Genomic DNA, 15,999 nt, shown 5'->3' on the forward strand with positions numbered 1-15,999 from the left:
CCCCATAAGTGGCTTGAAGAATCCCACCAGAGTTTCCCTGAGTGATGACCTTGAGGGTCTCAGAGCAAACCTGAGCCCAAGAGGAGCAGTGGAGCAAGTGTGGCCCACCCCAAGGGCCTGGCAGGACCAGCCATCCCCCAAGAACCCCCTTTCTTCCCATTACCTTCTGGCATTCCAAAAATGACTGGGAGGGTGGTTAACCTGGGCTCTGTTTGCCACATGGGGTCAACTCCAACTCACCTTTCCGTTCAATTTAGCCAGAAAGGATGAGGGTGCTGAGATGGGCCAGGGGCAGGGCACCTCCCCGCCAAGCCTTCCTGGGCTTCGCATCCTGCAGGTGTAGGGAGCCTCCCTGTGGAGATCCTCAAACGCACATCCCCCATGGCCAGTCAGGATTCTAGTCCTTCTGGGCCCTAAGGAGAAGATTCTCTGACCTCGCACTGTGTATGCAAGGTTGGGGAAGGCCCCAGTGATCCCCAGGTGCGCTTGGTTCTTCAAGGTTCCGGATGTAACTGCTCTCAGTTGCCCTCTCCCTGAAAAGGAGGGTGTTGAAGGTCAAAGCCATCGTGGGGGAGGGGCAAGAAGCCAACAGTTCTCATTCTGGCCAGAAACCCAAAGGTGAGGCCAGGGAAGGAGGAAATAGGCCCAGAGAGGAGTTAATCTTTGATGATCAGATAGGCCGGAGGGGTAGATGATTAACTTGTGTTGTCTTAAAGGTTAGCAGATGCAGGGGAAGGCTGTGGTGCAATTTCCCCTCTGACCAGCAGTGTTGTTGTTGTTGTTTTTTTTAAACACGTCCAGGTTCCCCATATTATTACAGTTCCACATCAAGGCCAAGCGCACCGCCCACCACTGCCACGGCCTTTGACCACCTGTAGTTGCCATGGGGACAGTGGGAGCAACTGAGCAACAGGAGGACTTGGCCTGGGACAGGCCCCAGAGAGTCACACAAAGGAATCTTTATTTATTACATGAAAAATAACCACAAGTCCAGCATTGCGGCTCACTCCCTGTGTGGTTGATTTAATGAACCATGAAAGACAGGATGACTTTGGAGAAGGCCAAACTGTCCTCTAAAGACTCCGCAACGAGGGGCAGGAGTTCCAGGGAGAGAGCACTGCCCCATTCCAAAAGAGACAGAATTGGAGGAGAAATGTGGAGAGAGGAGGGAACCGCCGAGGAGCTTGAGAGGGACGGCTCGCGGCCCACGAGGGGCTTAGGGCCGCAAAGGCGACTGTGGCTCCATCAACGCGCTCTGGCGGTCCTGGGCTGTAAGCACTTCTGTCCAGCCCGCACACCACAGCCGGGCGCGGAGGCTGTCCCCCGACAGCCCCGCTGACCGTCACCTGCAGCCTGCCCCACAGCCGAGGCTCTGGCCGTCCACCTCCTCCACTCGGCTTGCTTGGCTCTTTCCGCGCCTCCCTCCCGGCCACGGGCTGAGGGCCGGGTGGAGTCAGCCGGAAGCTCCACCTGGCGGTCAAGGGCCTGCCTTTCGCCTGCTGCTGAGAATGTGTGAGCACGCCCCAGGTTCTCCTCCGGTGGATCGTTCCTTGCCAGCCAGTCGGCCTATTACAGCTTGAGACAGACGTTCCCCAGGGCCCCGGCTCCTGGGGAGTGAGCTGCAGCCCTTCCCCGGGGGCAGAATGAGGCAGAATTGCCAGGGACGCTTCCCTCTCCCCACAGCCCCTGCCAAGCCAGGTATGCAGCCTACAGCCCAAGCCCACAGCAACGGAAAAGACCCTGAGGCGACCCCCTGAAGCCAGCAATGGAGGTTCCCCCTCTGGCCCCCTCGCAGCCCTTGCCCCAGAAGCCTGACTGTAAATACTGTAAATGAAGCTCTGTTTGGGTCAAGCTTCCCTCTGTCCACCCCTAGACTTTGGCCTCTCAGTGAATTGTCTCCCTGCCATGTTGGGCTTTCTCTCCTTGATGCTTCTTTCTTTTTTTTTAAAGACAACCCACCATTACCACCTAACTCAATAAACCATTACTCTTGGTCTCAGGCTTTGGGGTCAGCTGGGGAAGGAAGCACCCTGGGTCTGGGCTTTCTCCAGAGAACCCCAGAGCCCTGTGGACAATGAACTCATGTTGGGTGGGGGGTGGGGGGTTGAAAGACCGTCTGATGCCCAGGAGCCCTGACTTGGCATTCTCCCTCTCCCTCTGTTAATAGATGTTTAACTCCGGGCAGCCACTTATCCTAAGCTTTGATTTCCACTGTGAGTGAATGTGAGATTAAAATGAGCACATGGCACGATGCCGGGCCAATCGTAGATTCCCCACAAGTAGTTGCTCCTGTTATTCACAGGAAGCCAGAGAATCAGCGGGAGGGTTGGTGAAGGTTCTGGGAACACTGTAAACCGGAGCCCAGGTAGCCGCTCCCACGCGCCCTGCGGTGTGACAGGAGGGAGAAGACATTTCCCGGGCTCTACTGTGTGCAAGGCTCCGTGTGGAGGGCCTCCCATAAATTAAGCTGGGATTAGCCCCATTCGAGATTTGAGGAAACTGAGGCTCCGGCAAAATGAAATAACTTGCCCCAGGTGGGAAGTGGGGGTGGGGGGTGGGGTTCAATCAAGTCCTCTTGGAAAGACCGAGCAATGGGTGGCCCTGGGCGTGCAGGGCCAGGAGGGGGTGAGGGAGGCCGCAGGGTAGACAATCCCTTTCTAAGAAGTTTTGGAGAACAAGGGTCACATAAAATGGTGACTGTAAGGGCTGTGCCCCCACGAGGGTGCTTGGCCTGTGGGGACCCTCTCCACCGGGGACACAGCAGGAACTAGGGGCAGGGCTCTGTGCAGCACGGTGCCCAGGTGAATGCTGACGACAGGGCAGTACACGGAGGTTGTCGGAGAGGAAACTCCTCACCCACCAGGGACTCCAAGACTAGGAGGGCTGAGGCAGAGAGATAGGCCTCTTGGCCCTAAAGAGAGGCCAAGGATGCTGGCCAAGGATGGCACGAGAGTAGAGCCACGGGACCCTCTTGCAGAGAAAACCCGTCTCCTCTTCTGAGGGGATCTGAGATGAGGCTCATTTTCCAAGAATAGCACTTGCCTCTAGCTATGAGCATGGAAGCAGGACTGAATCCCGTCGTATCTGAGGCTCCTCATCATCTCAAACCTCTGGGTCCCTGAGTGCCCTAAGACAGTGCCCCCCGACCTGGTTCCGAGATCACTTTGAGATGCATGGTGCCCCAAGGAGCCCGCAGACCGATTTTGCATTTGCAGACAGAACCCTCTCTGGGAACACTTGGTGCTCCTGGCAGGCCCTCCCAAATGACAAAGGGACTTGGGCTGTGCTTTTTTGCTGCAGGTAACCGTGGTTCTGAACTCCCCTCCCTTTCTCGGAGGTGAGCTGAGCGTCTCAGGGCACTGTGCTCAAAGCGGGTGTTGGCTAGTGTGTGGTGTGGGCCAACGGCCATGTGTCCTACTAGACAGTGCCTGTCCAGACGTTCGATCCACGGTCAAACCATGGTCCCCCTTTGGGTCTCAGAAAATAGAGTCGTTTCTGTATTGGGGGAAAGCGACGACTTGAGGTGCCCCAGCACTGGGGGCAGCATTGGGAGAAGTTGGGGTGGCCCGGGCGGGGGTAAAGGATTGTGAGGAGGGAGGACACGCGGGAATGTGGGAAGCACCCGTGAGTAGCTGCGTGTGAGGGGGTCGGTTTGCCGGGGAGCAAGTTCAGGCCCTGGTTTCTGCGAAGACTTGTGGGAGTAGAGCGTGTGCGGAGGAGGATTTGAGGCGAGGCTTGGGCCTGAGCGGGCGAGAGAGGCACCCACCTGCCTCGCAACCAAAGCAATCCCAGTCACAGCCGGTGTGGGGAGGCCTCCTCAGCTTTCCAGGCAGCTCTCCCGGCTCCTGCTCCATCATTTCATCTTCACTCCACCCCCTTCAGTGACCCCCACCGCCCACCACACCTCCCCACACCCCCTCTGCCCCTCCTAGTGCAGCGGGGCCAGCCCAGGGTACCAGAAGCTCCGAGAGGTCTGAGTGGGCCAGGCAGCCCCCGCAGGCAGCTGAACAGCTTCCGGCTGAGACACAGAGCGGCTCAAACCCCCCACCCCCAGGGCCACCAGGTGGAGCAGACAGAACCCCCCACTTTCTAAGGTGGGTTGGAGCTGTGTGGACGCTCCAGTCTGACCCCACAGCCTGCAGGGGTGAGGACAGGGGCGGCTGCGAGTCTTGCCTCCAAGGCCAGCCCCAGGCGGGTTCCAACCCCTCTCTCCCTTCTCCAATATCCTTGCCACGAGTTGTTAGCAAAGAAAGTGAATTTTCCGTCCCTCGCGTGCGGGCACGCGCTTCACCCTGGCAACAAGCTCAGGCAAGAGCAGTCAGTGGCCACAGTTTTCAGACAGGAAATAGGAGACCAGGGAAGTCGAGGCACTTGCTAGGGCTGCTGCTTTCCTGCCGGCCCGCGTCATTCTCCTGCTTCCCTCCCTCAATGCACACGTGTACCCACCAAGGTCCTCTTTAGGAGACTCCTGATGTCCTTGTCCTTTGGGGTGGGTGCAGGAGGAGAGGCCTAGAGACCACGATGCCCCTGGTCGGTGGGACTGAGCTTCAGGAGCAGAGGGAGGCCAAGGGGGATTGGGGGCCCCTGCCCGGCCCCCCTTCACTCCCTACTTAACTGTCCCCCCACCCCCATCTTCCCTCATCCTCAGAAGACGTCCTAATCCTCCACATAGGCTTAGTCTTTGTTTATAAAGCTCATTCATATCAATTTTTGTCTCTGATTCTGAACATCAGCCCCATTTTGCACGTGGAGAAACTGAGAGCAAACGATTACTTGACTTTTTCAAGGTCATTCAGAGGAGCAGGGACCACAGCCCAACCCCTAATCTAAGGCCAACTCTGCATCCTAATCTAGGGCCTTGATACCTGGATGTGGCCAGGCTTCTGCAGAGACCTCAGGCGGCTTTTACTTTGTGGGGAGGGATGGCAAGCACGTGAGCACCCAGGGCACTTCCATGCTCTCCTGACAGGGCAAACAGTGCTGGATGGAAGGTCCAGAGGTCAGGCTACAGGCGGAGGTGGGTAGGACTGGGCCCAGGAGCACCGGGTTGACCCCGTTTCCGCTGTCCTTGGCCGTGAGTTTCTCTTCCGGCCATCCCTTGGCAGCTGCCGTCCTACCTTTAGGGTCACAAAGCACTTCCATCTATAGGGGATCTAACTGTTCCTCTGCCCGCAGTCCATGCGTCACCCTCCACAGGGAGTGACCAAGCTGAGTGACCATAGCTGTGATTCTTGTGGAGAACCCCGTCCCTCAACCTCTCTCACCTCTTTGTCCTGACATTTTTCATCTCTTAGTTTCTTATTCCAGTTCCTCCTCCGCTGGGTCCGGAGCAAAGGATTCCTTCCGCCCCCATTTGCGTCCCGCAGGGGTGTGGACACGTGAGAGAGGAAGTGACCGCTCGGGAAGGGCTTAGAGGTCCTGCGTCCTGCTCCACAAATGCCAGGACGCGCGTCTCTTCTCTCCATCTGCTTATCTTTTGGCTTCTTGTTCTTCTCATTACCTTCTTCTGTTCCTCTGGCTGTTTGGGGGACCGTGGGACACAGGCACGGAGGCCTTGTCTCCTGAAGGCAGACCCACCACATTCAACCCCGCCTCCACGTGCCCCAGCCCCTGGACGGAACCAGCCGCCTGGCCTTCTAAGAAGCCGGAGGAAGCGGGCAAGGCCGGTCCCCTCCGGGCCAGCATCCTCCCCTGGACGGCACCCTCTCTCCTGGTCTTGCAAAGCAGCAGAGGCCGCTGAGAGGCTGCCCGGAGATTTGGGGGGTAGGGGCTCGGGGCCCGCGGGCGGCGGGAAGCGGGGCTCTGGGCGAGGGGAGAGGGGAAGCGGGGCCCTGCTCCCCCGCATCTGTGCCTGGTGGCAGCTGGCCAGGCTGTGGAGTGACTGCCTGCGGCTCTCCCAGGGAAATGTGATTTCCCCTTGAGTGAAGCGGACTGTGCAGTGTGGAAATTGGCTCTTTTCTGAGCGAGCGGCGGCTGTTCTGGAGTCGGGGCGGGCTGGGGCCCGCGGGAGGCCGCGCTGGCCCCCGGAGTGCGCCGGGAGCAGCCATGTGCTGAGAACTCATTAGGGATAAATCAAACTAGTACCAGCGTGAAGCCAACACCCTCCCCCCGCCGTGCCTCCGGCCCCCACCCGCTCCGAGACCCCCCACTTCCAACGTCCTCCTCCCCCACAGCCAAGGCACCCTCCCCCGCGTGAGGGAGCCTGGCCCACCGGGCGCTCACAGTCACGCACACGGGCCCACAGCCCGCCGCCCAGGCCTCCTACGGGAGCCGCTGTTCATTTGCAAATAAATCTTTTTTTGTTTGGTTTTCGTTTGTTTGCCTTGGGGAGGGGGGCATTGTTAGCAAGCTTAACTTACGGCCCCGGGCCTTGCCCGGAGCTTGGACCGGGAAGTCACGTTCAGGTCTCCTATCTTCCCACCACCTCCAAGCCTGTGCCCCCCCACCCCTCCACCCTTCCATCCCCCGCCCCCCACCCCATCTCCTGGGAGGCCTCGGCTCCCCCACATATGCCCCCCTGGAGAGGAGAGCACCCCGCGGCCCCAGCCCAGGGAGTGTGGCCAGAACATTCCTCGGGCCTGATCTATCGATCGGCCTCCAGGGGATCTGCTGCCCCCGCGGGGAAAGAAATTGTCCCTGAAGGGGTGAGCTTGGTCTGAATGGAAACTCATTTCCCCACCAACGGAAAGAAGGGAAGAGGAAGAGAAAAGCTGAAGAAAGAAAGAAGGGCTGGTGAAACTAGCTGCCGATGCCAAGGAAAAGGGCTGCTCCGCCTGCCAGTGTAGACTGACTCTGGGGGGTACTGGAACCTGCTAGTTCTTGTCATCATAACGGGGCCCCTGGCCATCACCTCTGTTTCTCCCACCCCTCCCCCAGAGCGAGTGGCCAGTGGTGGAGCTAAGGAGCCCAGAGCTGGGGTGCGGGGCTCTGGCCCCTCCCCATCTCCTCCCCATTGGAGACCCCAGGGGAGGCCAGTTTCCTCAGCTGTAAAATGTGTGGCTTGGGCCGAGATGATGTCCGGCCCTAACATTGTGATTCAGTGGTTGCCTGGGTCAGTGAAAGGCATTACCGGCCTCATCTGACTGGTTCAGGTATGAAGCCCTCTTTCTTCCAAATTCCCCAGGTAATTTTCCACTGAACCCCATAGGAAGCACCATATTGCCGTATTTGGAATCGCGTCTCTGTTGGGTGGGGACGGGGTGGCTTCTGGTGCCCTACTCACCCAGGGGCCCCGTCTCAGCTGGAGGAACTAAGCCAGGCTTCAAAAGGATTCCAGGGCTGGGGCAGAAACCAGAGTGAGACTAATAAGCCACAGTTAACAGAGGCTGGGGCAGGAAAAGTCTGCTGAGCCCTCCCATCCATTGATTCATTCATTCATTTGGGAGTCTTTCCCGACCCACCTACTATGTGCCAGACTGTGACAGGCATCTACTGGAAAACAAGATGAATCCGATTGGATTACACCATCCCCCACCCCACCCCACCCCACCTCCCTCGGAACTTAGAACTGAGATTTTACTGAAAGCCACTACGACAGAACAAGGCGGGAAGGTGATGAAGGCCTTGAGAGAGGTGATGTGAAAGTGCCTTCAGGTTTCAGATATTTGCGAAATCCTCCCTGCCCCTGCCAGGCCTTTCCCTGGCATCCCTGTCTTCTCCAGGAAGCAGCCACTAGGAACACCAACTCAAACCCTGAACCCCCAGGGCCTAAAAGCCAAACCTCTCTTTCCAGAAAAGGGGTGTTCTCCTGTGCTTGTGTGTCCCCAGGAGGGATAAGGAGGGTGCTAGGTGAGGGGAGTGCAAAATGTAGGCGATCTTTCCCAAACACCCTCTCCCCGCACTCCAGCCTGGCCTGCCCCTAGCAGGGAGCCGGGGACCTGAAGACCTGGGTCTTTCTCAGAGCGGCTTCTTTGTTCCTGCAGGACAAGGGGGCTCAGGTCCTAAACAGCTGGACAGCTGTCCCTCCCAGTGCAGGCTTGGCTGGTCCCCCTTCTTCCCATCTCAATACGCCCCTGCTCAGCAGGCAGCCCCCCACCCAGCTCTCTGACCACAGCCTGGAAGAGCAGAAGGAAGAGGCCTTGAGGGTGGGAAACGAGGCACAGGAGAGGAGGGCGGGGAGAGGGTCCATAGGGATGGAGACCCCCTGGCTGTGGGTTCCAGGGCCTTGGGTTCTTCTTTCCCATAAGCTCCTGCTAAGTGGTGGTGGCAGTGTCAGCCGTCTTGGGGGACAGGCCTCACATCCCTGATCCCTTCCCCCCATCACACTGCAGCCAAGCTCCCCTTGGAGGGTGGAGGGAGGGGCCTGTAGGGGCCGCAGCACAAGGATGGGGGGGCGCCATAGGAGGGGGGAGCAGGTGCCTTCTCCCAGCAGCCGGCCCAGGGTGGGGGTTGGGTGGGGGTGGGCTGAGACCCAGGCCAAGGCTCAGGGCCCATCTGAGCATGTCGCCTGCTAAGGAGGAGCGGAGGCGGGGGAGGGGAGGGCGGGGAGGTGAATAAATAATAGGAAATAAAACTTCATGAAGCAGAAAATAAAAGGCAGATTATACAGATGTGGCAATTTGAAGGATCATTGCCTCTGTCCTCTTTTTAACTGCTGCATCTGGAGTTTTGAAGCGGCTTATCCTCTCCCTCCCTCTGCCAGGTCCCCGCCTGGCTGGAGGCCCCCACGGGGCCAAGGCACGAGTAGGGACAGCACCTCCAATGGCTCCGCCGCCGGTGGCATTTCCTAGCACCACAGGCTGCTGCCCAGCCTTGGCTGAGCCTGTGGGGCTGGGGCAGCGGGTGAAAGGGTGGGCGGGGTGTTTTGGGGGGAAGCCCCCCCGAGCGAGGTGTGTCTGGAGCTGTGTTTGTGTGGGGAAGGGGCACGTCTGTAAGAGAGCAGGTGTGGATGAGGACAGGGTTGGTCATGAGGAGTGGGGACAGGGCAGGGATGCCAGGAAGGAACCTGGATGGTCAGGGACAGAGAGTATGAAGGGCACCCCTTGCGAAAAAGGGGCTTTGGCGGAAGGGTAGCTGGAGGGTGCAGTCTAAATCTCCCTATCTTCCTGCAGACAGCTTCTTTCTCCCTCTTCATCAAAATGCATTTGTTAAGCTTCAATTTGACACTGTGCCAGGTGCTGTATAAACAGACATGGTCCCTGCCCTTAAGGAATTTCCAGCCTAAGACACACACACACACACACACACACACACTGACATTTTGTTTATTTTATTTTAAATATTAATGTATTCCTCACCTTGTTCCAGAGAGGATTCGAGACAGCTCACAGGAAATGCATGTAATAAATTAGGAAAATACAAATAAGAAATAAAGCATCAGGCCCACGGGAAATATACAAATAGTGGTCCTGGGCCACCGCAGTTGATCTGTAAGTGAGCCTCGAGCCCCTTGGTGGCCAGGTGGAAGGACTTTCACTCTCACCCGTCCTCGTTCGCGGAATGAGAGAGTCATCGCTTTTCTGTCCACGTACTTCCTCCAGACCCTGTCCGTGTCTCACCAGACGGGGACAAAGACATCAGGAAACCAGAAACTTCCACCTGACACTGCCGGTGAGGCAGAAGCCCGTTTGGCTCAAATATCCTCATAATCCTGGTACGTTGCCTCTCAAATCAGCTGTCACAGAACTGTCACAGAATCATCACTAGAAACGGGAGTACATCTGTATGGAAACTTACCATCTCCAGGAAGATTGAGGGCCGCGTCCTGCACAGTTAGACCCCCGGGGTCTGAAAAGCAGAACAGAGATCAGAGCTGAAGGCCGACATCACGAGGCTTTCCCAGAAGCTATCCTGAAGGCCTCCACAAGGTTGCACCTTGGGGGAAGGCTGACTTCGGGGGTGGGAGAAAGACAGTAAAAGACCATGTAAGAAAGTAGGAGAGCCAGGAGAACACGGAGGCTGGAAGCCCAGGGAGGATACAGTTTCGAGATTTACACTTCTTGACTGTACGAGTTGGGCTCAGAGCAATGGAAACCAACATGCCCTGCTTCTACCCTTGGGAAGCCTACGTTCTACTGGGAGCGGAGACAGAAAGAAGAGGGCAGGGGATGAGAGGAGGACAGGGGAAGGGAGACAGACTTAACTGGGGGAGCAGGGCTCAAGGAAGGTCCTGGAGGAGAAGGCCTCCGGATCGTTGGTTTCCTCCCCTTCCTGGCACTAGCAGTACTCAGAATTTCTCAGCCGCTGGTCCCAGTCCCCATCCTTTGGGGTGACACTACCTCACCACCACCCCCATCTCAGAAGGTGGACTCTGATTACCCTAGGCCCCTGACCCTAGTGATTGGCTCAGAGATGGGCACATGGCTCAAAGTGGGCAGCTCAGAGGGACTCTGTTCCTGGACTTGAGTTTGAACTTTCCAAGGAGCAGATAGTTTCTATGTGCTAGACTTGCACCAAGAAGGTGGTAGCTGCGAGGGCCATCTTGCTATCATGAGTGCTGCTCCTGCCTCCTAGCCTGGGAGATGGAGCTCAGAAGAACAGAGGGCAGTGGGGGGCCTGCTCCGCGTGGAGCCCTAGCTCGAGCGTCATCTGACCTGGATAGAGACTGTCCCTTTATGGGAGCCATTAAATGTCCTTTTTTTGCTAAAGCCTATTGGAGTTAAGATTTGTTGTTTGCAACTTCCAGGCAGAGGGAAAGTCAAGGCCTTGAATTGTAAGAGCAGAACCTAAGCAGGGCCCCAAGGAGGGGAGGGCACATGTGGTAAGACTGGCAAGGCCGCGTACTAATAGCTAACTTGCTAAGCTTTCCTTCTGTGCCAGGCATTGTTCTGAGATGTTTATGTGCATAATTATACTTATTCCTCACAAGGACCCTGTGAGGTACATGGTGTCATTATCCGCATTTGATAGAGAAGCAAACCAAAGCATATGAGGCCAAGTAACTGGCATGTGGTCAGAGAGCCACAAAAGGGACAGCTGGGACTCAACCCCGGGCAGTCTGACTCCAGGTCCCGGTTGCTGAGACCAGATTGCGCTGGGCCTCGTGCAGGGTCAGACAGGTCTGTGGGTCAGAGGTCGCTGAGAGGTGAGGGGCATGAAGGCTGAGAAGACATTGGATTTGACGATTGAGTGTCATCAGTGGTCCTTCTGGTGTGTCCCCATTTCACGGAAGGGTACAGAGGATGTTGGAAGTTGTTCGCAAGGCAAACAGATAAAGGTGTGAGCAAGCGGGCAGAGGCATCCAGAAAAGTTGGCGGAGGAGTGGTTATGGAGAGTGTGGCATTGAGGAGACCCAGAAGTACGTGCAAGTACGTGCCAGCGTGCATGTGGGGGTGGGGGACAAGGGAGGGAGAAGGACCAGATGTGGGACTGCCAGGCTGTCCTAAGTTTCCAGGCCTTTTCTTTTTCTTTTTTAAACTCACAGAAAAGTTGCATAGTTATAGAGAATGTCCCCAGGCCGTATGCTGACCCTACTTATCAGCCTTAGTCACTCATTTCATTTTCTTAAAGCCTTTTCCCAGGCTGGCTGCCCCCCAAACCACGAGGCTTTGCCTCTTCTGCTGGTAAAGCACACTCCTCGGCCGCATGCAAGGTCCCGTATGACCCGGCCTGGGCCCACCCTTACGGCCATGTTTCCCTCACCCTGGCTAATCCCAGTCCTCCAGCCCAGCTCCTTCCAACATAGCCCACCTGTCGTCTCCATCTGACTCTGGCCGCCAAAGGAAAGGACCCAAGCCTTGGACCTCAGTGGCCTTTCACTCTCTCCTGGTGCCCGGCAAACAACCAACAAATGGTTATCAGTAGAAAGCCACACAGAACAGAGATGCTGGGACACCAGGAAGAGATCACATCTGGGGTATCACCTGGGTCGCGGCGGGCCCCGGAGGCTGAGCCCCCCCCAGAAGGGAGAGGAACCAAACTTCAGCCAGCCTCACGGAGCCTGAGCTCATCACCACGAACCTGTCTTTTCTGCAGAGACCCACCAAACCCACTTCCCAGGTGGGAAAGGAAGTGAGGGTGGACACAAGGTCAGACAGAGGCCCGTGCGTTGGATCTGCCCCACACCTCAGGATTGGGACTTGGAGCTCACTCAGTTTTCACTTTTGTAGGGACAGCTGTGTAGGGAACTCCAGGCTGCGCCCACACAGCTCCAGAAACCCTTTCCCTCTCCATCTGCAGGAAGATGTCAGAGTCCCAACCCTTGCTTGGCCAACTTCTCTACAAGGTGGGAGGCCCGGCCTGGACCACTGTGCGTGTAGGGAAGCGGGAGGTCCTGGTTCTGGTGATGGCCCCGGGGACATACAGACTAACTTCCTCTTCAAGGAGCAGTGCTCCGCAGCTGGGCCCCTGGGCTCCAGAAGCTTGAAAGACGCAAGCCCGCCCTCTCGTGGCCACATGTCAGAACTGCAGCCTAACCACCCAGTCTCCACCTCCCCAGGCCTCCAGGCCAAGCCGAGCCTACACAGCATTGACCAGGCAGGGCCCTGCAGTCTCGATCTCTCTGAAGGCTTCATGTTCCCCGGGGTGAAAGAGAGGCACCGGTTCTACATGAGCGAAGGTGCATCGAAGGGCCACACGTATGCACAAACGCAGGCACGCCTCTGCCTTTTATTCTGGTTTTAGAAATAAGGATACATGTTCAGTGAGGTCAAATAATCCACTCAAGGCCAAGCTTGTAAGCATCAGTCCCAGGGCAAGTCACATCCACCTGATGCTAGGTTTTCACCTATTAACTGCACATCAGTGACCCAGGCTGCTTTAAAAATACGTGTCCGTGACCCTGACCCAGACCTACTGAATCCGAATCCCTGAGCAAAGGGTGGGAATGGGTCTTTACCAGCAAGATAAAGTGTGGTTCTGTATGGACAGCAAGGAACCAGACCACAGGACTGTTACCTCCTGAGGCCAGAGACGTGTTCAAGTGATTTTGGAATCTGCTAGCACTGGCTCATAAGAAATGGTCAATAGTATTTGTGAAATGAATGCATGAATGAGTGGAATGAACAGATGATTCTGAGGTCCCCCCAGCGCTGACAGCCTATAAATGTGTGACTGCGTCCCACACACATGCACGCAGACCTACGCATTCACACGCAGACACGCTTAGGCACAGGTGTGTCCTAGGATGGCCCTCCCCTTCCTCACATAGGCACGCACACCTGCTTCTTTACTGGCCTGCGTTTAGTGTGTGCCCACTGGGTACCTGGCCCAGCCCTGGGCCCTGGCCAGACACCCCTCACAGTCCCCAGGGGCCAGCCCCACTTGGTAGAGTTCAGGTCCCGGGGCTGGTGACAAGCGAGGACAGGAGGAGGGCCCCCCCCCCCACCGCGGGAAGGCTGGAGAGGCAGCGCGTCAGCCAGCAGGCGGCAGACAGGCAGCAGAGGCCCCTCTTGGCCGGCGGCCTGTTCGCACACTTGGCTGAACAGAGACAATGGTGGCCCGCTCCTCCAGCCCAGCCTCCTTCCCGCAGGCAGAGCCCGAGGTCCCTGAGTGTCCGGAACCTCCCCCAGAGCCCAGCTGGGAGGCAGCCAGAGGGCAGCACAAGAGGACTTCCCAGGGAGGGCAGCAAAGCCCCCTGTGAGCTGGCAGGGGGGCAGAGGGTGCAGGAGGGGGAGGGGCCCAGAAGGGACCCTGGGGCCCCTCCTCGGGAATGAAATGCAAGGAATGGGGTGTGTGGGAGGGAGCCAGGCTTCCACTGGCCCTCACAGCCCTCAGACAAGCTCCTTCCGAGAGAGCCCCCAAGGGGTACAACACCACCTCTTGCCCCTCAGCGTCTCTCAGGTCCCAACCTGGAGAACCTCCTTCCCTACTCTGGGGAAACAAAGGCCCCTTGTTCCCAGGCCTCTCCACAGAGCTCTGGAGGCCCCAACCCCTTCTGGCCCTCACTGCCCACCATTGGCTCTGCTCCGATGATTAGCAATGGGGTGTGTGACGTGGGCCTGTCTCATTTGCCCCTGGTGCACGGATGCTTATCGGGGGGTAGGAGACAAAGGCCCAGGGTCCCAGAGTCAGCCTCACTGAGCTGAGTCCCTGCCCGAAAAGCCTACCTGTCAGGGGGTGGCACTGAGCAACCCTGGTCTCTGTCACCGGGGGCTGGCTGGGTTCTCCCAGGACCTCTCACAGCAGGTCACCTGATCCCCAGAGCAAGATCTTCCTCAGGACTATGGCTCCCCTAACTTGACTGCCCAGACGCTTCCTCTGCCCCAGCTTCTCTCTGGAAGCCCAGGGGTACTCCGATGCTCAAATGAGTGCTAAGCTGCCCCCAGGCCCAAGAAATGTGGCCACTCTGGATTGTGGAAGGGTAGAGAGTGACACAGGAGTGCAGCCAAACCCCGGACCTCCCTCCTCCCTCGGAAGTGACTGGGGACCAGGGCAGCTGGGGGCTGCCGTGGGGGTGGGCACAGCAGTTTGGGAAAGCTCCAGTGAACCCAGGAGGGAGCGAGGACCACAGGGGAACGGGGGTTGTCCTTCCGTGGGAAAGGGGTAGGCCTCGTCCCCCACCACGGACCCACTGAAACAAGCCTCCTCCGTGGGGTCTCAGGTCTACCCCGAGCAGGGGCCAGAGTCTGGGTGGTGGCATCGGCTTCACAGCTGATTGCGGTTCCTCTTGGGGATGATCTTCCGGTAAGTTCTGCGCTCTGAGATGTTGCGCTTCACCTTGGCCGTGGTGGGGGCCTCGTCCTGGTGCAGGGACGGGCTCGAGTGGGATTTCTTCAGGCTGGGCTTGGGCTCCTGAGTGCCTCCGGCTTCCCTCCCCAGCTGCTCTTCCCACAGGTCCAGGTCATCTGAGGGGTAGTGAAGACGGGCCACCAGCAGCTGCACGTATGTCTCGTAGCGGGTTTTCTGCAACACACGGGCCCCGCCACCTTAGCGCTTCCCTGGCTGCAGGGTAGGAGGAAGCTGGAATCTCGAGGGGCAGACCGCTCACACGTGTGAGGAAGAGGGCTAGACCAACAGCCAATGTCTGTCCCACGCTCCAGCAACCAGACTGCAGAACACAGCAGCCTCGCGTCCGAGCCCTGGGGTTACCTGGATAGTATCATCCGGACCCCCGCCAGCCCATCCCTATTCTAACCGCCACCGCCTTGTAGGGCTGTAACTAACGTCTCCAGAACGTGTTACATCTCTGAGACACTAAAAGACCCATAACCCGCTAGGCCTGATCTGTGCAGCACGGCGCACAAACAGCTCACATCTGTACTGAAGCCTAATTGAGTCTGAATAGCATTTTAACAATTGGCATCTGGAGAGAGAGATGCTAACTACCCTTCATCTGTTTAACACTCCTGAGGCCTCCGTAACTAGCAGCCTTGGGATACAGGTCCCAGCGTACTAAGCGCGTTCCCATCTTCCACCCCGCTGCACCCCCAGCCCAGCCCTGGGTGGCTGGGGGGCCCACGCATCATTGTCTCTGCTCTCTACAGAGGGGAGTGAGGTCTGGGGAGGGCCAGGGGCTTGGCTACGGGTTGCAGCTGGTCACAGGCAGGGACAGGGCAGGGTGAGGCCCAGTGTGCACAGCAGTGCCCCTCACCTACTCCTCGGGCATAGGGTCCCAGAAGGTGCACGGATGAGAGACCGTAGCAGAATCTGGGTGTAAGGTGGGGCGGGGGCGGGGGGGGGGGGAAGTCAGGGATAAGCCATTTTGGCATTGATCATTGGGCTAATATAAATGAGGCTCGGCCCTGACTGGAGCGGCACGTGAATTCATCATTTTCGGTCAAGTTGTTTAATCTCTCTTTGCCTCAGTTTCCTCATCTGTAAAGTCAGGACAACAGTCCCTACCTCAGAGTTGTCAGACAACTAAACAAGATAATAGAGGCAAGTAATACAAGCTCCATAAATACTGCCTATTAGTATTAGGTAGGTATTAGGGGAGATCATTGAACTGAAATCGTTTTTCCTTCTATTTAGGGAAAGCCAAATACAGTATACTCTTGGGTGAAAGAAAGTTATAAAAAGAACGCCCCTGTGAGTGTTTGCGGACAGACAAGCAGCTGCTGGGTGCCCCCACGACAAGAAGTGAAGAGGTCTGAGGGCACGAGGACACGCACACTTCGCTCA

The 15,999-nt window shown here is 57.5% G+C and overlaps 2 protein-coding genes across 9 annotated transcripts in view; one reads left to right on the forward strand and one right to left on the reverse strand.

The window, feature by feature from the left end:
• The window catches only part of PAX8 (paired box 8), a 59,291-nt gene extending 57,043 nt beyond the window's left edge, over window positions 1-2,248 (forward strand). For all 4 annotated transcript variants that reach the window (XM_030311081.1, XM_032592678.1, XM_032592677.1 and 1 more), the window contains one exon: window positions 802-2,248. In XM_030311081.1, the coding sequence (XP_030166941.1) occupies window positions 802-878 (77 nt within the window). In that variant the 3' untranslated portion in view covers window positions 879-2,248. The remainder of the gene's footprint in view (window positions 1-801) is intronic.
• A 10,270-nt stretch (window positions 2,249-12,518) lies between these two features.
• Window positions 12,519-15,999, reverse strand: part of PSD4 (pleckstrin and Sec7 domain containing 4) — a 35,238-nt gene continuing 31,757 nt past the window's right edge. For all 5 annotated transcript variants that reach the window (XM_030311089.1, XM_030311088.1, XM_030311085.1 and 2 more), the window contains exon 17: window positions 12,519-14,781. In XM_030311089.1, the coding sequence (XP_030166949.1) occupies window positions 14,524-14,781 (258 nt within the window). In that variant the 3' untranslated portion in view covers window positions 12,519-14,523. The remainder of the gene's footprint in view (window positions 14,782-15,999) is intronic.

This window comes from Lynx canadensis, chromosome A3 (genome assembly GCF_007474595.2).
Source record: "Lynx canadensis isolate LIC74 chromosome A3, mLynCan4.pri.v2, whole genome shotgun sequence".
NCBI classification, from domain to species: Eukaryota; Metazoa; Chordata; class Mammalia; order Carnivora; family Felidae; genus Lynx; species Lynx canadensis.